This window comes from Natator depressus, chromosome 2 (genome assembly GCF_965152275.1).
Source record: "Natator depressus isolate rNatDep1 chromosome 2, rNatDep2.hap1, whole genome shotgun sequence".
Lineage (NCBI taxonomy): Eukaryota > Metazoa > Chordata > Testudines > Cheloniidae > Natator > Natator depressus.
In genome coordinates, this window is record NC_134235.1 from 218521196 (window position 1) to 218545602 (window position 24407).

The window sequence follows — 24407 nt, forward strand, 5'->3', positions numbered from 1 at the left end:
GCTGGTGGCAATGGCTGATTTTCTTTTTTTCTCCTCAGCTCTTCCCCGGCGCGGGGGGTGAAAGGACTTGAAGGTACCCCACAGGAAGGAATTCCCAAGTGTGCCTTCCTTGGCTCTCAAAGAGGTTCTTTACTTGGCGGGTGGCAGCATCTACCAATCCAAGGTCAGAGAAAAGCTGTAACTGTAGGAGTTTAATACAAGCCTGGGGTGGCTAGTATTAATTTTTAGAATCTTTGCTGGCCCCCACCTTCTGCACTTGAAGTGCCAGAATGGGGAATTAGCCTTGACATGGTGGCAGAGTGATGGGATGATTTTGAACCAGAGGCACAAACCTCAGGATTTTAAAAGGACACACTTTTTTCTTTTGGAAGCCTAAAAAGCCAGGGAGGGTTTTTTTTCTTTTCTTTTCTTTTCTTTTTTCTTTTCTTTTCTTTGCTGCCTGAGGGGGAACAGGCACACAAAGGGTTCAGCCTGCAAAGCCGGGGAGTCCAACAAGCATTTTTTTTTCTAGCTTTGTAGCAACGAAATAGCTAGGCTAAAGTAGGGCAGCCCTGTGCATGAGGTTGCAGTCGGGCACCGAAACCCTAAAGCAGCCAGTCTTCCCAAAGTGGCACGCCACGGAGAAGACAGACCCAGATCAAGCCCAGACATCCAGCTCCAAGTCAGAAATGCTGGGAGGGGATGGGGGAACCAGGGATTTCCCCAGAGGGAATGGTCAGCCCTCCCCAACCCGAAATCCAGGTGCCAAGATGGAGGGATGCCCTTTACCCAGACCGAGTTCTAACTGCGGAAGACAGGAATTTCTTCCTACAGATGAAGCGCTTGGAGGTGGAAGCGGAATCGAAGCGCTTGGAGATGGAGGAGAGGAGAAGCGCTTGGAACGGATGCAAAGCACTTGGAAGCAGAGGAGAGAGGCGAAGCGCTTGGAGGTGGAAATGGAGTTGAAGCACTTAGAACTGGAAAGGGCTAAGCTTGGTCAGCCAGGTAGCCCTAACAGTCCTCCTCCAGGTACCGCTCCCCATTCCAAGAAATTCCCCACATACAAGGTAGACGATGATACAGAGGCCTTCTTAGAAAAATTTGAAAGGTCCTGCTTTGGGTACAACATCCCTACAGACCAGTATACGGTGGAGCTGAGGCCACAACTCAGTGGACTCTTAGCAGAGATGGCAGCTGAAATACCTAAAGAACACATGAACGAGTATGAACTTTTTAAACAAAAGGCCAGAATTAGGATGGGGCTAATCTCCGAGCAGGCCCATCGGTGGTTCAGAGCCATAAGGTGGAAACCAGACATGGCATTTTCCCGACACGCCTACCACATTGTAAAAAATTGGGATGCCTGGATATCAGGAGCAAATGTTAAGTCTCTGGAAGATCTGTCTCTCTCCTAATACAAATGGAGCAGTTCTTAGAGGGTGTTCCTGAGGAAGTAGAAAGGTACATCCTAGATAGCAAGCCCAAAACTGTAATCAAAGCGGGGGAGATTGGAGCCAAATGGGTGGAGGTGACGGAGAAGAAAAAAGCTAGTAGCAGTTGGTGGGGATACCAGAAGGGGCAACCCAAGATGACAACCCACCATCGGGGTCAGCCCAAGGCACCACCTCACAAGGAGGAGCCCTCCACACAGCCAGGGAGACCCCAGATTCCCTCTCGTCCCACCACCTTACTCTCCAACCACTCACCTCGCCCCAGCCCACAGTCAGCAGGGTGATGCTTTAAATGTAATGAGCTGGGGCATGTGAAGGCCAGCTACCCCAAGAGCACCAGCCAACTGCCACTCATCACCCTGGGATCCCACCGAGAGCTTTCAGGCCCAGATGCCTCTCAAATACCTCCAGAGCGAAGAGAAACTGTGAGTGTGGGCGGGAGGAAGATTACTGCATGGAGAGACACTGGACAGGTGTCAGCCATCCACCAATACCTGGTGGACCCCAAATTTATCAACCCAGAGGCCCAAGTGACAGTGCAACCCTTTAAGGTCAACTCTTTAACTTGCCTACAGCCAAGTTGCCTGTCCAATACAAGGGCTGGTCAGGAATATGGACTTTTGCAGTCTATGACAATTATCCCATTCGCATGCTACTGGAAGAAGACTTAGCTAGCCATGTGAGGCTAACAAAAAGGGTGGGGATGGTCACCCACAGCCAGGCTAAACAGGCCTCCACACCTAACTCCATTCCTGAACCTCCTACAAGGACCCAGCCAGAGGTGGTGGAACGAGACCCCAGACCAGAGTCTATGGCAGTGGTTGTAGATCCAGTTCCTGGGACCTAGCCAGAATCAGCCCAAGGACTGGAACTGGCAGAGCAGTCAGCACCAGAGCCCATGCTTGCAACCCCACCAGAGTCAGGGGAGCCAGCACCAAAGGGCACCACAGAGCCTGCACCTGCAGCAGCAGCTAAACTGGCACAAGAAGCTCAACTGGAGCCTGAAATACCACCTAGTGCACCAGCAGAGAGTGGTTCATAGTCGATGGAGACACCCGCATCACCTGTATCGCTTCCAGTGAGAGCAAGCCCAAGTCCACAACCCAGGAACGAACGAATGTCTCCAGTATCAAGAGAGCAGTTCCAGGCAGATTAGGAAGTGGATGAAAGCCTCAAGGGAACTTGCACGGCAGCACGGAATTACCCACCACCTCTCAGCTCTTTGAATAGATCCAGGTTTGTTGTAGAAGGAGGACTCTTATACAAGGAAACCCCTTCTCGTGGGCACAAGGAAGGCTGGCATCCTCAGAGACAGTTAGTAGTTCCAACTAAGTATAGGGAAAAGCTCTTGAGCTTAGTCCATGATCACCCTAGTGGCCATGCTGGGGTGAACAGGGCCAAAGACAGTTTGGGAAAGTCATTCCACCAGGAGGGAATGGGCAAGGACATTTCTACCTACATCCGGTCTTGTGAGGTGTGCCAGAGGGTTAGAGAACCCAAAGACCAGGTCAAGGCCCCTCTCCAGCCACTTCCCATAATTGAGGTTCCATTTCAGCGTGTAGTTGTGGATATTCTGGGTCCTTTCCCTAAGAAGACACCCAGAGGAAAGCTGTACATACTGATCTTCATGGATTTTGCCACCCGATGGCCAGAAGCAGTAGCTCTAAGAAACACCAGGGCTAAAAGCATGAGCTTGGCATTTTTGCCAGGGTAGGTTGGCCCTCTGACATCCTTACGGATTTGGGAATTAACTTCCTGGCAGGGACCATGAAACATCTTTGGGAAGTTCATGGGGTGAACCACTTGGTTGCCACCCCTTACCACCATCAAACGAATGGCCTAGTGGAGAAGTTAAATGGAACTTTGGGGGCCATGGTACATAAATTCATGAATAAGCACTCCAATGACTGGGACCTAGTGTTGCAGCAGTTGCTCTTTGCCTACAGGGCTGCACCACATCCCAGTTTGGGGTTTTCACCCTTTGAACTCGTTTATGGCCACGGGGTTAAGGGGCCATTATAGTTGGTGAAGCAGTAATGGGAGGGAGTTACATCTTCTCCAGGAACTAACATTTTGGACTTTGTAACCAATCTGCAAAACACCCTCAAAGACTCTCTCGCCCTTGTTTGAGAAAACCTACAGGATGCTCAACAAGAGCAAAAGGCCTGGTACAATAAACATGCCAGAGAGCATGTAGGGCTGTATGAATGCATCCGATGAAGTGAGCTGTAGCTCAAGAAAGCTTATGCTCAAATAAATTTGTTAGTCTCTAAGGTGCCACAAGTACTCCTTTTCTTTTTGCGGATACAGACTAACACAGCTGCTACCCTGAAACCTTTCTGTCTGCGTTGTTCTCCCAAGGAGAGACAAACAGGGCAACAGCTGTGCTATAAGAAGCTTGGGCCAGGTATGAAAAAATCATCAGTATCATACCTAGAAACTACTCATTAAAAACCCCAGATATGTAAGTAGATCAGGAAATGTCTATGAAGACGCGACTAGGTTTATCCCTTTTATTTTGTTATGGCTTGTGGATTCCTCTGTGCTAACCCCAGGTGTTTTTGTTTTGCTTGTAACCTTTAAGCTGGACCTCAAGAAAGCTATTCTTGATGCTTAAATCTTGTAGTTGCTCTTTTAAAATCTAGTAATAGCCTGAGTTCCCAGATGTATTTTCTTTCTTTTTTTATTAATAAAATGTACCTATTTTAAGAACAGAATTGGATTTTTGTGTTAAGAGGTTTGTGCACATGTTGTTTAATTAGCTGGTGGCAACAGCTGATTCCTTTTTTTTTTTCCCCTTTCTCAGCTCTTCCCCAGAGTGGGGGTGAAAGGGCTTGAGGGTACCCCACAGGAAGGAATTCCCAAGTGTGCCTTCCTGGGTTCTCAAAGGGGTTCTGTACTTGGGTGGTGACAGCATCTACCAATCCAAGGTCAAAGAGAAGCTGTAGCCTTGGGAGTTTAATACAAGCCTGGAGTGGCCAGTATTAATTTTTAGAGTCCTTGCAGGCCCCCATCTTCTGCACTCGAAGTGCCAGAGTGGGGAATTAGCCTTGACACATATAAAGTAAGGCCATGTTTCTTTTCAGTCTACATTTTTCTTTACCACAGAAAAGTTCCATGTTTGAGCAAAATATTCATCCAGTGTTTTGATTGTTATCCCCTTTGTGTTACGGGCAGGAGGGATGCACACGGTCTTTAGGAATCACTAAAATATATAGATATGTATAGAAAACAGATGTGCTCAGCAGCTGGCACAAAAGTGGAAAAAAGACTTTCACGCTTTCTCTATATCAATGCAAAAATTCTCCTGACTCCGACTGACTTGCTGTGTGATAGTGAAGAAATCACTTAACTGCCTCAGTTTGCATACTACTACTACTATTTCCCTAGACCACAGGTTCATTCTTGTGAGATTTTAACAATTGCTGTTTGTAAAGTGCTTTGAGATATTCTGGTGAACAGAGCTATTTAAATGAAAAGTACTACTGGGTAAAATTTTCAGAAGTGCCTAAATCACTTCGGAGCTGGAAGGGAAGATTTTCAAAGACAAAAATGGCCATTAGGCACCCATCTCCCAATGAAAGTCAATGGGGTTTGGGTACCTAAGTCCCATTTTCTAAAAGTGCGTAATTGAGTTAGGAGCTCCTAAGTCACTTAGGTCCTCTTGAAAATTTTATCTGTCACTTATCAAATTTTAGAAAATTATATCACTGAAGTCCACTTCCATAAATAGCAATGTAAGAACAAACTTGTTATAATAATACATGTTTGCACACTAATTTCTATACTCATAGAGTCCAGAAAGAAATAAAGGACCTTAGCTGGAAAAAAAATAATTTCTATGCTGCTGACCACCAGAATCCACCCCACTCTTCAAATTCCCAAGGGGGAGTCACAAATTCCACTCAGCCCATGTTGGGTTTGTAATCAGGTTCAAGAGACAGATGCCAGGAAGGCCACTGTGATTCACTCCATTTTCAAATAAGAATTTTAATGGGTCTGTAACTCCCATATACACTTAGACGGTATGCTCTTCAGTGCATTGGCTGTTGGTTTGTTATGTGCTTGTACCCAATCTAGCACAATGGGGCATTGGTTTACTTTCTGTGGGAGGAAAGAAAGAACCTACAAAATTCCTCAGTGATTTGAGGTAGGAGTCACCTCCCCACTATACCCCCCAGCACCCAATGATAGTGCAATCCACAGTACGCATTCCTGGCCCTTAAACCAGGGTTAATGCTCTCACTGTTGCATGGCCACACAGTGTGGTTATTCTAGCCCTATGGCTGTATGTGCAGCCCACCACAGGGAGAAAATAGATATATCTAGAAGCAGACACTGTGAGCATGGGATTTGGAGAGCTCATATGCGTGAGCTATTCTTCTCTAGCTAATCCGCAACTCACTCCCAGGGAATATATTTTTTGTTTTACTTTTGGCCTTCTCTGGCTGACCTCCTCTTGATTGAGCCAGGGCACTGCAGGGCCAGCATACATGGCCTTCCAGGACATGCACAGCTAAAAAATCATGTTTTTTCCGCTTGCTCTGACCTTAAAATGGGGGTGGAGAGGCAGAGGAGATTAAAAACAAGGAAATGACTCTTCTGGAAGGAAAGAAAAAAATAATACAGCTACTTGCAGAGACGCAGCAGGGACAGAGGAGGAGTTTATTCCCATGTGCCTACCTCCCAGACTGAACACCCAGGGAGCCCAAGAATACTCCACTGCAGGTAGAACCTGAACCCCAAGAGGGCAGAGCAAGTGTGGCTGCTGCTGGAGAGCTAACACCTCTTCACAACCCTGGGCCTGACTCCACCACCACCTCACATCAGCAACAAACTGCTCATTTGTTCTAGGGTAGGGTTGTCAGTTGAGAGGGAAGAACACCGTTTTAACCAATGCCAACTTTGAAGTGTAATCTCAGTATTTTCTCTCCCATCATTGCCAATTATCAAAGTAATACCTGTTTGAAAGCCATCTGCTTTTACCTGTTTCTTACACTGATATCAGAGTCTTCTGGGTGTGGAATCATTATTCACTACTATGGAGATGATTGCAATAGCACACAAATTGGACTGTGATGTTACATGAATAAATGCACATTTATGGCAACTTGTGACAGAAAATAGTATAAACCATTTTGCATCATAAAAAGCTGAAATTATGAGGCCAGGTCTACACTAGAAACTTGTGTTGTCATAGTAATGTTGGGTAGGGGTGTGACTTTTTACAGCATTTCTATACTGCCAAAAGCCCAGGTGTAGAGACAGATTAGGTTTGTCTACACTTGAAATGCTACAGTGGTTCATCTGTAGCACATCAGTGTAGATACTAACTACACCGACAGCAGGAGTTCTCCTCTCAGTGTAGGTAATCCACCTCCCCAAGGGGCAGTAACTACGTTTTTTTTCACACCCCTGAGCAACATTCCTGGGTCGACCTAACTTTTTAGTGTATTGCTTTTGCCAGTGTAGTTTATTTTTCTTGGAGAACCAGCATAAACCATACTAGCAAAAGTACTCTTTATACCAGCTGCATCTCCACTAGGAGGATTTGCTGGTGTAGGTACACCATCAAATGTTTTCTACTGTAGATGTGGCCTAAGTCATTTCTGAACCATCATACAGGGTCTTTGTTTTGTACTCTTAATTCTACTTCCCAGAGAGAGAGAGATGACACAACTCCATTAATTTAACGGAGTTCAACCTGCTTATACCATTGGTGAATTTGTCCAACTATTTTCATCTCTGTGTCTAGTTCAACAATGCAATCAATCATTCTTACGAAACAGAGAAATCTCGTGGATTGACCTATAAATGTACAAAATGGAAAACAGGAAGTTTACCCCAGTGATTATCTTGGGCACATATTTAAATAATATTCTAAATAAAACAGACAAAAGTAGACTATAGTTTTTCTTTGAAATGGTACGTTCAATGTTATAGACCAATGTTTCAAAACTATATTCTTTCTCTAGCAACAACCTGCCTTTGTGCCAACTTCTAAATAGCCATAAATTTCATTTTTATAAAGCTTAATGAATACTTGGCCAAGATGCTGTAACTGTTGGCTTCTACCTTTGAGCAGAAATGGAAAAAGTGGACACTGGGTAAAATGGAAAAAAGATCACAGCAAATCCAGTGTTCCGTTTTGCATTTAACGTGAAGGGAGCCTTGTTTTCCTGGTGTTGCAGTTTTCAGTGTTTTTAATCTCAAAGTGGCTGATCAATTTAAGGTAAGTGGCAGGCATTTGGCCTAGTTCCCAGGCTCTGCTTTCCTCAGAGAAAAGAAAGGATTCAGTCAGACACACAGACAACGGGCATCATCGGTGGCTCTCACATTCCAAACATTTTAGCACAGATTAAGTTGGAATGGTTTTACTGTTTACTGAAATCTCCTAGGTGTTGCATTTTATCCCCTCTGGTTGTGGTTATCCAGGTTGAGCTTCTCAGGTCAAGACCTCCATAAGCAAAAATGGCTGGTAGAGCCTTGAAGGGAAATACACATCATAGGTCAGGACTTCTTATTAAAATGCAATTTCAACAGCTTATTGCAAAATGTAAGTCCCCAGACAACAGGTAATTTAGTGCTGAACTTTTTCCTAAGGCTTACAGCGAAGCAAGAGCTGTTTTACATGCATTCCAGAGGAAAAAGCGAAGATAATCTGCTTAACAAGGACAAAACCTCAGCACTTTGTGTCTGGAAATAACCAACAGATAATTGTTATTTTTAGCCCTTTTTTCTTTTGGTATAATAAACAAACTATAATGTATTAAGAAATAATTCACATTTGGCTTATTATATAATTGCAAAAATCACTAGCTCCTTTAAAGATGGGGGGATTTTATAAATACAAAATATTCATTTTATTATAGACAGATTTTAGATACTTAGGCCTCAAATCCTGCAAATGGTTTCTTCCACAAGTAACTATGCATGTGAGTAGTCCCTACCTGAGTTTGTAGTTATCACATGCACAGTTTTTGCAGGCATGGGATCATAGTAATGAGGGTAAGGAGGAGGAGGAAACTTTGGGGCTGTGTTTTCTTATTGGTATCTTTAGAGTGGAAAGATATCTTTTAGCTATAACACCTTATTTTCAGGCAATGATACTTTTTAAATTAAGTTATCTTTTGGGCTGAAATATCCTGTGTCTATTCTCAGCCCAAAGGTTAATTTGTTTTGTTTTTCTGAGGTTTGATCAAATTCAGTTTGTCTGCTATTACCTGAGCATGACTAAATTGGTGTTTAAAAAAAAAAAAAAGACATTTGTCACAGTAAGTGTCTGAAAACTCATAAAATAGTTTGTTTAAAAAATCAGTCATTCCGTGGCTTTGTTTTTGTTTGACGATTTTCTACCCTTTTAATAATGTCTGGAGGAGTAATGTTCCAGATGTATAAATGAGGACACACATATGTATTTCAAATGATTGCACAAGTGACAGAACTGAAATGACCCCTCCTCAGTGCCACTGGAGTCCTGATGCCTCACAGAAGTGCACTGAGAGACATCAACATGGTGCATCCAGGTGCCAATGCATTTCTTGGAAAGCGCCATAGGTCAATTACATATTTGAATAAATTTACTGAGGACCCTTTTTTACCCTCAATTCATCCTTTAAAAAGAATGTGAAAATTAAATCACACAAACTGATTTTTTTTCTAAACAAATGAGTTAAATACAAAGAGCTACATGTGTCACCCTTGGCTAAGAGATGGAAAAAGTGGTGTTGATGTGGTAGCATTCTACAAATATCTGTGGGTGTCAAGGAGCAAGAAGGGAGAGGAATTGCTTATGGTGATGTGATGGGGATGTATAGACCACATACATCAACAGAGCAGAGAAGGGGTTAAACACAGACCCTAGGAGAAGCAGGAAGTGGACTAGCTGGACTCAATTGCAGCTGCTGCTATAAAAAGGCTTTGCTTTAGCAGACAAGGACTGGGCTTGGAGAGGAAGGAAATTCTCCTACGGAGCTTGGTTTAGTTCTGAAGGGAAGGAAGTTCATCCCTGATGGAAGGGCTCAGGTATCTGACAGCTTGAGGAGCCTGCAGTGTCAGGTTCAGAGGCCAATACACCTGGTGGACAAAAGCTGCCACTGGTCAGCAGCCGTGGTTTTTCACAGGAGTTGTCTAGAGCAATCTGTGCCCTAATTTTCCTTTGGGAGAAGGCTGCAATAAGCTGCACATTATGCATTTACTCTGGGTAAGGTTTTAGGGTAAAATAGCTGAATGTTAAGAAAGAAATAAGTGTGCTTGTACCGCTCCCTGATATATATATATATATATATATATAAAATCTCCATCCTCAGGTTCCTGCTCTCTATGAGAATGCTGACTTCTCCTTCCAATGGGGATGATCTTCCACAGAGTAGAATCCCACCAAGTCTTTCAGGAAGTGTGGTCTTTGGTAAGGTTTCTAGACCCCAACCACCATTAAGGTAGACAAGGCGTTAAGATAGACCTAAGAAGTGGCAGGAGGTGGATCGTGTAGACTCCTGGCATTGGCTTTGCTCCAGAGAAACCTTTCCTTGACAGAAGCGGTTCAGCTGCGAAGAGAAGGAAGCATCTTCCTGAGAAACCCCTGAGGAAAGAGCTCAGTCCTTAATCGGAAGAAAGCTGAGGAAAGGACCTGGTGTATAGCATCAAACAAGAAATCCTTCTTCACACACGTGAAACAAAGAAGATATTTTAAAAGTCTTCATTTTAACGAACTCCCTTATTTCCACACTGTCCTCCGACTCTTCCCACCACCCCCATGTTTGTATGGCGCCTTTTACAGGGAATACTCTTAGTTGAAAGTCTGTTAAATGGCATCAACTGTCTTCAGTGGGGGTGGAAAAAACTCAGTCAACATGGTATTTTTCAGGTGCTGCAGGTAAAGTCCTTTTCTGTTTCTCCTTAAGACAAATGCATGCAAAGGTCAAGAGAAAAGATCAAAGATTGGTAAATAAATGCAGCTTCTGTCCCTGATACTCACAGCTCAATTGCTAGAAGACCACAGGCATAGCATATGGCACACAACCCAGTTAGCCAATCCTGGACCCTGGCTTTACTCCCCTGGTTCTGGAAAATGTTTGGCTGGGTGGCTCTTATTTTCCTTTGGCTAGCCTGTGGAAAACAGAGGGGGGTTTATTAACCAAGATTGGGCTGTTCAGGAATGGCCTGTAGCTTGCCAAGCTAATCAAAGCAAAGGGTTGCAAGATTAGATTTGTCCGTTTGACTAATCCAGACTCCTACTAGACAGAAGGCAAAAGAGAGGTAGAAAGAGGTAGGATGAATAAGGTATGCGTAAAAATTGACACATTAGAGGGGGATAATAGAAACACTTACACTAAAACCCCTTTACAGTTAGTGAGGTAGAGTGAAGGAGGCTGATTATGTTCAGTTGAGGAGTGGTTTAGGACTAGAGATAGTGCTGTCACCGGGCTCTTTCTCCTCCACTGGTCCACATATCTTTCATGATCAGGCAAAAGAAGGTGTGATGTTAAATTTAGAGGCAGTCCTAGGAGAATGCCAAGAGTGCAGCTGCATGTTGGTGTTCTCTGGACCAGACACTCCCATGCCTCCCAAAACAACTACTGACTGTAATCCCTTACTGCAGACAGTAGATAGCACTGAAGCAGCCACCTGTTCCTCCCCTCCACTTGCTGGTTGCTGTTGCTATGCCGGGAGGTAGAGGGAAGTTAGTGCTTGCTTCTCCCAGCTTGCAGGTGCCCAGCAGCTACAGTTCCTACATTACTCCATCTCCATCAGATTTTCAAGTTGGGCCCAGTCAAAAGGAATTGTCAAAGGAGATTCCTATGATGCTGCACTCAGCCTGTGTACCTGGGCCAGGAACTCAGTTTAAATGCGTATCGTGACATATTTCCACCTGATAGTTAAGGCCAAATGGGCCTAGTGTGTTTAAAATAAGATGTTTTACCTGTTCACAAACAGGTAATACTGAAGGATCAGGCTGCTTAATAAGCTATATTTGTAGCTGCAGCCCCTTGAATAATATCAACAAAACAAACATTACATGACTAATGCGTTAGTTTACTGAGTGCAAGGATAACAGCCCAGAGACCTTCATTTAATCCCCAGTTAGGTCATTTATTATTATTTATTTCTCAACAGAACATCATGATTAAAGAGGAGAGTCATAATTCTGATTATGTTAAAGTTGACTCGCTTATAGGATTGTTGATTGCAAATATCTGAGCTAATCTCACATACTGCTAGGCATATTAGGTGACATTATCATGATTTCATCCAATTTTTCGTTACAGAAATCCTATGACAATTCTTTCTTCTGAGAGATTGCTAAAAGCATACTTCTGGGAATCTGGATCTGAACCAATAAGGCAGAATGTCTCTAGCATCTTTCACAAAGGCACTGCAACATTTCAGTCTGGTTCTTGGGGTTCCTTATCTAAGGTGAATTGGACTATACTGTGTGTATAAAGGCTGAAATCTATATCCATGTACATGTTTAATAGACTACAAATATTTTAACAATTACATTCCTTCTTACAGAGCCTCTCTGATTGGTCTCAAATAATTATATCCATATTTAACTCTGAGCTTTGGAGACGAGGTTCCTCTTACAGGCAGTTTTCCATTAAATTGGTTTTAAAGCTATAAGGCATGACATTTCGCATGTGCCAGGTCACAATATACACTTTCATAGTAATCTGTAAACTGTTTAAATAAATCTACTCTTAGAAACATGTTACTTTTTTAAAGTGTATTATGGTCAACTAAAAAAAACCTATCCTAGTAGCAAGAGCTTTGAGTATACAGTAGAAGGATTCTTCAAATCCTCAGTCTGTCAGAAAATAAATGAAACAGACTGATATTTGTTAATTGACTTCCTAACCAAAGTGTTGAAAGAGCAACTATGGAATTAAAATGTTAACTCTGCACTGTTGTCACCACACCACATATTGCATCATGTTTTCCATCTGGAACTTACAAGACTAGAGCACTTAAGTTTAAATACTGAATTTAATAGTAAAATGAAAACTTTATCTAAAGGGAAAGAATCACAATTAATTGGCCAAAATTAAACATGTAATCTTTGTTAGGTCCTATATTTGCTCGTTTTATCTCTTTTATAAGTGTCTTCATGTTCTTATAGAACAATTATTGCAGTTTGTGAGCCTGTAGTTCAACATGTGATCTTGCAGATACAATAGTACTGTATTATGAAATCTTTATACAAGTATTTGATCTGGGGAACACAATTTTTATAAAGTACAATCTGATTTAATGGGTCCAGCTCATTCCTCATATAACTCAAATGACATTCCCTAAGATTTACCCCACGAATTAATTTAGCCGAGTGTGCCTAAAAATAATCTGTACTAAAATTCTTTTACAGGTCAGTTTATTAATATTATGTACCTAGTACACAATTTAATCTTTAGGGTCACATTTTTAAAGGGTTTAACCCCATTTCCAAACTGTACCCAAATGTATCTGCAATTCATTGTTTGTGCACCTTATAGCATTTGGACAGCTAATTATGTGATATGTGGAGTTAGTCTGGTAGTTAGAGGTTTAAATTCTATCATTTTTGCCCTCAGTGCTTTGAGTCACATTCAGAGACCATTTTTAAAATTTGTTCATTCATCTTTTAATAGATTTATTCAGTTAATTTGTCAAAAATGAACTGTGAGCGCCATATTAAAATTTTTCATTATAGCACATAACATACCTGTCTAACATAGTCATTGGCCAGTTGGTGAAATTTAAAATATGGTATACGTATATTTTGTAAATTACATGAAAGTTCATTTGCATTAATTCAGATATCTGTTGTGCAATGGTATAGCTTGTCTAGTATATAGGTCTGGGCTGAGCAGTCTTAGAAAGAAAATAGAGCAAGAAGAGAAAATACCTATTAGTAACATGAATGAACAAAAATTTCAATTCATGAATGAATACAGAAAGCTTTTGAGAAGTCTTGTAGTTTAAGATCCAATAGCACTTTTCACAGGAGTATGGGTTAATCCTGGTGCCTTGTATAATTGCATTCTATCTGTCACATCAGTTAAATTTGTTTTAGGGTTGTTGTAGCCATGTCGGTCCCAGGATATTAGAGAGTCAAGATGGATGAGGTAATATTGGACCAACTTCTGTTGGTGAGAGAGACCAGTTTTCAAGCTTACAGAGCTCTTCTTCAGGTCAGCTTATCTATCTCAACAACAGAAGTGGTCCAATAAAAGGTATTACCTCATCCACCTTGTCTCATCAGTTAAATATGGCATTCTTCTGTGCTGAAACTGTTGTGAAGTGTTGCTGGCATCATTATAATTGCTTCTCAAGCTTGGCTGCATTTTCCTAGTGGGTGCAGCAATACCTGTATTTGGAGTCTCTGTAAAGCACTTAAGAATCCTATGTTGTGAAAGGCAGGATAAATGTAAAACGTAAAACACGATGATGGGTTTTTATTTATTTATTGTCTCCGCAATGCATGGCACTGTTTGATGCTTTACAATAAAAGTGATGGGTTCCCTAGACAGGGATAAGGTATCTGAGAAGCAAAGAACTTATTTTTAACAGAAAGGGTGATTAACCATTGGAACACACTACCAAGGAAAGTAGTGTGAAGCTCCAAGGAGTCTTCATCTCTTGATGTTGTCAAATCAAGACTGGATGCCCTTCTGGAAAGTACGCTTTAGTGAAACGTCGGTCAGACTCAGAGACAATGCTGGTTCACTGCTCTATTTCAACAACTCTTCTGAGGCCTGACAATCTTGCTACACCTAGCACACCATTTTCATATTGCTTATCCAAAAAGTGTCTTCTAAGGTATGGAAAAGCTGGTGACACACTGGTGACTAATCATTGTGAAATGTAACACTATATGAGGAAGTATGGATACTTACTGATATTATGCTTTAAAGTCTGTAGCCAAATACAGGGAGTAACAGGTTTTCTTCTAGACAGGAGGGACAGTCGTTATCTCCCTGCTTCTAATGTAAATTAAGCATTTGGAAACCAACACAAAGGAAGCTGCATTTGGATGAGAGTCAAACAGGAAAAGCCAGTTTGACTGGGGCGGGGAATGTGAAATCAGCCCAGGAAGACACCAAAGACTAAACCCTCATGGGGTTGTCTTGTCACTGGGATCAAAACAATGAGTTTGGGGAAAATATAAGAGAAGCAGAAAGACATTGTTATCTACTTCACTGAGAAATTCTAGGCCAAAGGGAGTGATTCATGGAAAATCTGGATCCTGATTTGACTGAAAATCAACAAACTCCATGCCTTTGAGGGTGAGAAAACTGCTTTAGCCAAAGGATTGTAGCTTGCTAAAGCTATGTTTAGTCTTCTAAAAGCATGTTATACTTTGTTTTATTTGTAACCAATTCAATTTCCACTATCTTTACTCAGTACCACTTAAATCTCTATCTGTGTTAATAACCTTCTTTGTTTTTATCATAAATAGATCTCAGTGCTACAATATTAAGCAACATGTGAATTCTTAGTTGAATCAAACAAGCTGGTGTATGCAGTGTCCCTTTGGAGATAGTGAACTTTGTCATTGCTGTGAGTGTCCAGGGGAAGGGTATGGATACTCGAGGGGAATGCTCTTCCATGGGGCTTGAGAACTGGGGTGCCCAAAGTGTTACTTGCCAGGAAAGGTAATGGCTGGCAGAGTACTGAGAAATTTGTCAGATGTGGCTAACAGACTAGGGTCCTGTCACACAGTTTAGCATCAGAAAATATCTCTGTCTTGTTGATACATGGGGGGGGGGGGTCCACAGGGTAACCCACAGTCCTGTGTGCCTTGAGAAAGTGTCACAAGTTATTGGCTCAATTCAGGCCAACTGGGTGAAATGTAATGGCCTGTTGCAGACAGGAGGACAGACTAAATAATCTAATGATCCCTTACAACTTTAAGCTCTGTGAATGTTATACAAGAGGGCTCTTTAATTTGGCAGATGATGGCATTACAAGGATCAATGGCTGGTAGCTGAAACTAGGAAAACACAGACTGGATATAAATGTTTTCCAGTGAGGGTAACTAAGCTTTGGAACAGATTACCAAGAAACGTGGTAGATTCTCCATTCACTTAAAGTCTTTACATAAAGACTGGATGTCTCACTAAAAAAGATGCTCTATTTCAGCCACAAAATATTGGGCTCATTCTATGGCTTGTTTCAGAGTGGTAGCCGTGTTAGTCTGTATCAGCAAAAACAAAGAGGAGTCCTTGTGGCATCTTAGAGACTAACAAATTTATTTGAGCATAAGCTTTCGTGGGCTAGAACCCACTTCATCGGATGCATGAGTGAAAATACAGGAGCAGGCATAAATACATGAAAGGATGGGGGGTTGCTTTACCAAGTGTGAGGTCAGTCTAACGAGATAAATCAATTAACAGCAGGATACCAAGGGAAGAAAAATAACTTTTGAAGTGGTAAGAGAGTGGGCCATTACAGACAGTTGACAAGAAGGTGTGAGTAACAGTAAGGAGAAATTAGTATTGGGGAAATTAAGTTTAGGTTTTGTAAAGACCCAACCACTCCCAGTCGCTATTCAGGCCTAATCTGATGGTATCCAGTTTGCAAATTAATTCCAGTTCTGCAGCTTCACGTTGGAGTCTGTTTTTGAAGTTTTTTTGTTGAAGAATTGCCACTTTTAGGTCTTCTGACAAAGTTCCTCCTCTACCTTGGTGGGTCTTGCGCTTATTGGCAGATTTGCTCGTCTTGGAGCTTCACAGCAGCCCTCAGTTTGGCCGTTTTCATGAACCCACAGTCCAGGTCAACTCCTCTTGTGTCTGACCAGGAGTTGGGAGGTTTGGGGGGAACCCGGGCCCGCCCTCTACTCCGGTTTCCAGCCCAGGGCCCTGTGGAATGCAGCTGTTTAGAGTGCCTCCTGGAACAACTGTGCAACAGCAACAACTCCCTGGGCTACTTCCCCATTGCCTCCTCCCAACACCTTTTTTATCCTCACCATAGGACCTTCCTCCTGGTGTCTGATAATGCTTGTACTCCTCAGTCCTCCAACAGCATGCATTCTCACTCAGCTCCTAGCACCTCTTGCTCCCAGCTCCTTACACACACACCACAAACTGAAGTGAGCTCCTTTTTAAACCCAGGTGCCCCGATTAGCTTGCATTAATTGATTCTAGCAGCTTCTTGATTGACTGCAGGTGTTCTAATCAGCCTGTCTGTCTTAATTGTCTCCAGAAGGTTCCTGATTGTGCTGGAACCTTCCCTGTTACCTTACGCAGGGAAAAGGGTCCTACTTAACCTGGGGCTAATATATCTGCCTTCTATTACTCTCCTGTAGCCATCTGGCCCGACCCTGTCACAGTCTGTTATTGAGTGACCAGAGAGATTGAAGTGTTCTCCTATTGGTTTTTGAATGTTATGATTCCTGATGTCAGATTTCTGTCAATTTATTCTTTTGCATAGAGATTGTCCGGTTTGGCCAATATACATGGCAGAGGGGCATTGCTGGCACATGATGGCATATATCACATTGGTAGATGTGCAGGTGAACGAACCCTTGATGGTGTGGCTGATGTGGTTAGGTCTTATGATGGTGTGCCTTGAATAGATATGTGGACAGAGTTGGCATCAGGGTTTGTAGCAGGGTTTGGTTCCTGGGTTGATGTTTTTGTTGTGTGGTGAGTAGTTGCTGGTGAGTATTTGCTTCAGGTTGGGGGGCTGTCTGTCTATGGCTTGTGTTATGCAGGACTAACATCATAATAGTCCCTTTGGGCCTTAAAAATATATAAACTTGTAATTATCAGGGCCTGTGATGGGGTGCTGGGAAAAGGGTTACTGATTCAGCCCTCTGTCATGCCAGCTCCCATTTAGGGGAATAAATTAGAGCTGGTTGGAGATAATTTGTCCCTAATCGGGGAAGCGGAGACAGCTGTCGCCTAATTAGCCTGGGGCTGTATAAAGGCCTCAGGAGACGGAAACCACAGGAGAGGAACAGAAAGAAAGGGAAAAGGCAGGGATCGGAAGCAGAGAGGTAGCTCTTCCCTCATGCCTGCAGACGGTGAAGGGCCAGCTGTATATGGTGAAACAGTGGTGGGAACAAGTCTGTGAATAAACTTCACCAGTGCTTACTAACCCCAGGGTCTCAGAGTGACTTTGTGAACCTAGCAGAGGCGGGAGTCAAGGGGGCCCTGCTATGCTCTGCTACAGGGCCCAACTTTGCATCAGTAGGACTGTGGGTCATCAGCATCTCACAAGATCAGATCTCCAGTCAGGTATGTAAATCATACGGTAATGACCCCAATTTGGTTTTGGCTAGGAAACCAAGACTCACACTTGTACTTCTATTAAGTGTCGTAGGATTGCTAATAACCACAAGTGGTCAAGATGGCTTTTTTGTTTTCCATTCAAAAAGCTGTAACTTTAGCAGCACTGGGCCCTTAACAACATACTTAGCCCTGGTCTACACTAGGACTTTAGGTCGAATTTAGCAGCATTAAATCGATGTAAACCTGCACCCGTCCACACGATGAAGCCCTTTATTTCGACTTAAAGGGCTCTTAAAATCGATTTCCTTACTCCACCCCTGACAAGCGGATTAGCGCTTAAATCGGCCTTGCCGGGTCGAATTTGGGGTACTGTGGACACAATTCGACGGTATTGGCCTCCGGGAGCTATCCCAGAGTGCTCCATTTTGACCGCTCTGGACAGCACTCTCAACTCAGATGCACTGGCCAGGTAGACAGGAAAAGAACCGCGAACTTTTGAATCTCATTTCCTGTTTGGCCAGCGTGGCAAGCTGCAGGTGACCATGCAGAGCTCATCAGCAGAGGTGACCATGATGGAGTCTCAGAATCGCAAAAGAGCTCCAGCATGGACCGAACGGGAGGTACGGGATCTGATCGCTGTATGGGGAGAGGAATCCATGCTATCAGAACTCCGTTCCAGTTTTCGAAATGCCAAAACCTTTGTCAAGATCTCCCAGGGCATGAAGGACAGAGGCCATAACAGGGACCCGAAGCAGTGCCGCGTGAAACTGAAGGAGCTGAGGCAAGCCTACCAGAAAACCAGAGAGGCGAACGGCCGCTCCGGGTCAGAGCCCCAAACATGCCGCTTCTATGATGAGCTGCATGCCATTTTAGGGGGTTCAGCCACCACTACCCCAGCCGTGTTGTTTGACTCCTTCAATGGAGATGGAGGCAATATGGAAGCAGGTTTTGGGGACGAAGAAGATGATGATGATGACGAGGTTGTAGATAGCTCACAGCAAGCAAGCGGAGAAACCGGTTTTCCCGACAGCCAGGAACTGTTTCTCACCCTGGACCTGGAGCCAGTACCCCCTGAACCCACCCAAGGCTGCCTCCTGGACCCAGCAGGCGGAGAAGGGACCTCCGGTGAGTGTACCTTTTAAAATACTATACATGGTTTAAAAGCAAGCATGTGAAAGGATTACTCTGCCCTGGCATTCGCGGCTCTCCTGGATATACTCCCAAAGCCTTTGCAAAAGGTTTCTGGGGAGGGCAGACTTATTGCGTCCTTCATGGTAGGACACTATACCACTCCAGGCCAGTAACACGTACTCGGGAATCATTGTACAACAAAGCATTGCAGTGTATGTTTGCTGGCGTTCAAGCAACATCCGTTCATGTGTTATCCTCAGGAGAGTGAGATATAATCCATGGTCACCTGGTTGAAATAGGGTGCTTTTCTTCAGGGGACACTCAGAGGAGCCCATTCCTGCTGGGCTGTTTGCCTGCGGCTGAACAGAAATGTTCCCCGCTGTTAGCCACAGGGAGGGGGGAGGGTTGAGGGGGTAGCCACGCGGTGGGGGGAGGCAAAATGCGACCTTGTAACGAAAGCACATGTGCTATGTATGTAATGTTAACAGCAAGGTTTACCCTGAAAGAGTGTAGCCAGTGTTTTATAAAATGTGTCTTTTTAAATACCGCTGTCCCTTTTCTTTTCTCCACCAGCTGCATGTGTTTCAATGATCACAGGATCTTCTCCTTCCCAGAGGCTAGTGAAGATTAGAAAGAAAAAAAAACGCACTCAAGATGAAATGTTCTCCGAGCTCATGCTGTCCTCCCACACTGACAGAGCACAGACGCATGCGTGGAGGCAAATAATGTCAGACTGCAGGAAAGCACAAAATGACCAGGAGGAGAGGTGGCGGGCTGAAGAGAGTAAGTGGCGGGCTGAAGAGAGTAAGTGGCGGGCTGAAGAGAGGGCTGAAGCTCGAATGTGGCGGCAGCGTGATGAGAGGAGGCAGGATTCAATGCTGAGGCTGCTGGAGGACCAAACCAGTATGCTCCAGTGTATGGTTGAGCTGCAGCAAAGGCAGCTGGAGCACAGACTGCCACTACAGCCCCTGTGTAACCAACCGCCCTCCTCCCCAAGTTCCATAGCCTCCACACCCAGACGCCCAAGAACGCGGTGGGGTGGCCACCGGCCAACCAGCCACTCCACCACAGAGGATTGCCCCAAAAAAAGAAGGCTGTCATTCAATAAATTTTAAAGTTGTAAACTTTTAAAGTGCTGTGTGGCATTTTCCTTCCCTCCTCCACCACCCCTCCTGGGCTACCTTGGTAGTCATCCCCCTATTTGTGTGATGAATGCATAAAGAATGCATGAATGTGAAGCAACAATGACTTTATTGCCTCTGCAAGAGGTGATCAAAGGGAGGAGGGGAGGGTGGTTAGCTTACAAGGAAGTAGAGTGAACCAAGGGGCGGGGGGTTTCATCAAGGAGAAACAAACAGAACTTTCACACCGTAGCCTGGCCAGTCATGAAACTGGTTTTCAAAGCCTCTCTGATGCGTACCGCACCCTCCTGTGCTCTTCTAACCGCCCTGGTGTCTGGCTGCGCATAACCAGCAGCCAGGCGATTTGCCTCAACCTCCCACCCCGCCATAAACGTCTCCCCCTTACTCTCACAGATATTGTGGAGCACACAGCAAGCAGTAATAACAGTGGGAATATTGGTTTCGCTGAGGTCTAACCGAGTCAGTAAACTGCGCCAGCGCGCCTTTAAACGTCCAAATGCACATTCTACCACCATTCTGCACTTGCTCAGCCTGTAGTTGAACAGCTCCTGACTGCTGTCCAGGCTGCCTGTGTACGGCTTCATGAGCCATGGCATTAAGGGGTAGGCTGGGTCCCCAAGGATACATATAGGCATTTCAACATCACCAACAGTTATTTTCTGGTCTGGGAATAAAGTCCCTTCTTGAAGCTTTTGAAACAGACCAGAGTTCCTGAAGATGCGAGCGTCATGTACCTTTCCCGGCCATCCCACGTTGATGTTGGTGAAACGTCCCTTGTGATCCACCAGAGCTTGCAGCACTATTGAAAAGTACCCCTTGCGGTTTATGTACTCGCCGGCTTGGTGCTCCGGTGCCAAGATAGGGATATGGGTTCCGTCTATGGCCCCACCACAGTTAGGGAATCCCATTGCAGCAAAGCCATCCACTATGACCTGCACATTTCCCAAGGTCACTACCCTTGATATCAGCAGATCTTTGATTGCGTGGGCTACTTGCATCACAGCAGCCCCCACAGTAGATTTGCCCACTCCAAATTGATTCCCAACTGACCGGTAGCTGTCTGGTTGCAAGCTTCCACAGGGCTATCGCCACTCGTTTCTCAACTGTGAGGGCTGCTCTCATCTTGGTATTCATGCGCTTCAGGGCAGGGGAAAGCAAGTCACAAAGTTCCATGAAAGTGCCCTTACGCATGCGAAAGTTTCGCAGCCACTGGGAATCGTCCCAGACCTGCAACACTATGCGGTCCCACCAGTCTGTGCTTGTTTCCCGAGCCCAGAATCGGCGTTCCACAGCATGAACCTGCCCCATTAGCACCATTATGCATGCATTGGCAGGGCCCATGCTTTCAGAGAAATCTGTGTCCATGTCCTGATCACTCACGTGACCGCGCTGACGTCGCCTCCTCGCCCGGTAGCGCTTTGCCAGGTTATGGTGCTGCATATACTGCTGGATAATGCGTGTGGTGTTTAATGTGCTCCTAATTGCCAAAGTGAGCTGAGCGGACTCCATGCTTGCCTTGGTATGGCGTCCGCACAGAAAAAAGGCGCGGAATGATTGTCTGCCGTTGCTCTGACGGAGGGAGGGGCGACTGACGACATGGCTTACAGGGTTGGCTTCAGGAGGCTAAAATCCACAAAGGGGGTGGCTTTACATCAAGGAGTAGTTCAGGCAGGACTTCACGGAGGGTTCCAATAAGAAATGGTGCACCTAAGTTATTGTTCTTATTGGAACAAGGAGGTTAGCCTGGCCTCTGATTGATACATGGCTAGATCTACCTCGCTGCACCTTCTCTGTGCGTGACTGCAGTGTGACCTAGAGGAATGAGTCCCCTAGACAGGGGAGAAGGCAAATGAGTACAAAACAAATCTGGTCTATTTCTTGTTTTGATCCACTCCATCTATCTTTTACATCTTTGGCTGGCAGCAGACGGTGCAGAAGGACATATTGCCTGCCTGCTCACCATAAGACGGTTCAATAGGACTGACTGCCGGACTAAAAAAAATGACCTGGTCAAGTCACTAAAAATTTAGTCCCTGCGCCCATGTCTGCCCAGGCGCTCCTGATCGACCTCACACAGGCGACCAGGAGTACCTCGGACATGACGAGGACGGCTACCAGTCGTATTGTACCGTCTGCTGCCAGAAGGCAATGGGTTGCTGCTACTGTATAGCAATGCCGTGCCGCGTCTGCCAGCACCCAGGAGACATACGGTGACGGTTACCTGAGCGGGTTCCATGCTTGCGGTGGTATGGCGTCCGCACAGGTAACTCAGGAAAAAAGGCGCGAAACAATTGTCTGCCCTTGCTTTCACGGAGGGAGGGAGGGAAGGGGGGGACTGACGATATGTACCCAGAACCACCTGCGACAATGTTTCAGCCCCATCAGGCATTGGGATCTCAACCCAGAATTCCAATGGGCAGCAGAGACTGCGGGAACTGTGGGATAGCTACCCACAGTGCAACGCTCCAGAAGTCGACTCTAGCCTCGGTACTGTGGAAGCACTCCGCCGAGTTAATGCACTTAATGCACTTCTGTGGGGACACACACACTCGAATATATAAAACCGATTTCTAAAAAACCGACTTCTATAAATTCGACCTTATTCCGTAGTGTAGACATACCCTGAGATACTAATTCAAAACTATCGCAGAATGAAGAGAGCTACTTACTGAAATACCAACCTTCCTTGAGACATTCTGGCTTGGAGTATCATGTACAAGAACTATCCCAGCTTAGGGTTTGAGATCCGATGAAGTCACAGGCCTAGGATGGATATGGCTATAGGTATAGTTGAACAAAAATGTAAAGTTAAATTAATATTTTGCACCAGTCTTTACAGCAGAGAACATGGGAGAAATTAGTAGTGTGAGAGCACATTCACTGACAATTGAAGAGTGTACTTAATGGAGACTGAGGCCTCCGTGGAGGACATTGTGGAGCAATTTGAGAAACTCAGGAGGAATGAATAACCAAACCACATGAATGGGAATTCTGAAGATGTTAAAGTGTGACTAGAGATACTGAAAAGATATCCAGCATATTCTTAAAAACAGCAGCTTTTCCTAACAACTTGAACGCTGCTTACACAATACCTATTTTCAAAAAGGATCTAAGGAGGATCTCAGGACTACAAGACCAATAAGGGCTGAGCCCTCATCTCAGGCATGGGGAAACTGCAGAAAGTTCAAGTAAGTGTAATATAATCTGACAGGGTTTGGTGCATATAGTTACCTGGATTTCAAAAAGTTTTGATAAGAAATTAATAAGGGAGTCAAGTAACCATGGACTCCAGGGCAAAGTGCTGGCATGGATTAAAAAATTGATGGGTTTTTTTTTAATAATTTAACCAAATAGTAATCAACGGGTACTCCTCAGAATGAAGAGCAATCAGTAGTAGACTGTACCAGGTGTGAGCACGTGAGTGTTGTTTAATATACCTAGGATTAATGACAAGCAGGAGGACATGGAAATTGAATTCTTGCAATTAGCTGATGTTAGCAAAGAGAAGGTGAGAGAGTGGAAATTGTGAGATATTCCAGGTGGAATTAACTACATTCCACGACGTGTCAAGGGGTGCTCTACTCACCTCTGGAGCACCTGTTTGTGACCACAGCTGGGGATTAACTCCGCCAGTATGATACCCTTTCATGTGGATGCTCACTCTTTTTCACTCTTTTTCTCACACTCTCAGGTCTCAACAGCTCCCTCTTCGTGGCTTGGCCCTCTGGCCAGATCTCTGTAGTTTTCCCCTCCTCCCAGCAGTCCCTTTTTGCTCTCAACTACCTGGCTTTATACAAGATGCACCTCTTCCTGTCCAGGTGAGCTTCATCTTTCCATTAGTCCTCATTGCTTCCTCGTTCCTCCTCCAGATGCAATCTAGGTGTTTAATTGGCCACCTTAACCCTTTCAGCGAATAGGGTGAGGTGAACATCCCATTACAGCTGGTCTACATTTGAAAAGGATTGAGATTCCAGGCAGTGGATGAAATTCAAGTTGGACGTGTGTATAGTAAAGCATGTTTTAGTTGGAGAGGATGATTTAGTTGGGCATTGGTCCTGCTTTGAGCAGGGAGTTGGACTAGATGATCTCCTGAGGTCCTCTTCCAACCCTGATATTCTATGTAAAGTAACCTAAACATCTTGTAAATGCTAAGGGAATCTGAACTTAGTGTCCTCTGAGGGGAAAAAAACAACTTAGAAACCACAATGAAGCACCTAGCCAGAGTGCATCAGCAGTCTAAATAAGCAAATAGTTTGCTTGGATGTAAGTGGATTCTACGGACTTCAAACAGGAGTTAGGACCCCATTGTACTAGGCACAGCACAAACATCAATGCAAGGATGCTGGAATTATATTGTCATTGGTATGGTCTCACATGGAGTGAAGTATCCTGTTTTGACTGGCTCAATTCAAGGAAGCTATAGTGGAGATTCTTCTTTCATATGGCAACTTTGAAGGTCCAAGTTTGTCATCCATTTATGGCAGTTAGGAAAG

At 44.3% G+C, this 24407-nt stretch overlaps 1 protein-coding gene across 1 annotated transcript; it reads left to right on the forward strand.

Annotated features, from left to right (window-relative positions):
• The first annotated feature begins 557 nt into the window (after positions 1-557).
• Positions 558-19887, forward strand: LOC141981919 (uncharacterized). Its single transcript, XM_074943541.1, has 3 exons — positions 558-1201; positions 18321-18766; positions 19346-19887. The coding sequence occupies exons 1-3, from the start codon at positions 558-560 to the stop codon at positions 19885-19887; spliced, it is 1632 nt and encodes a 543-aa protein (XP_074799642.1).
• The last annotated feature ends 4520 nt before the right edge of the window (positions 19888-24407 follow it).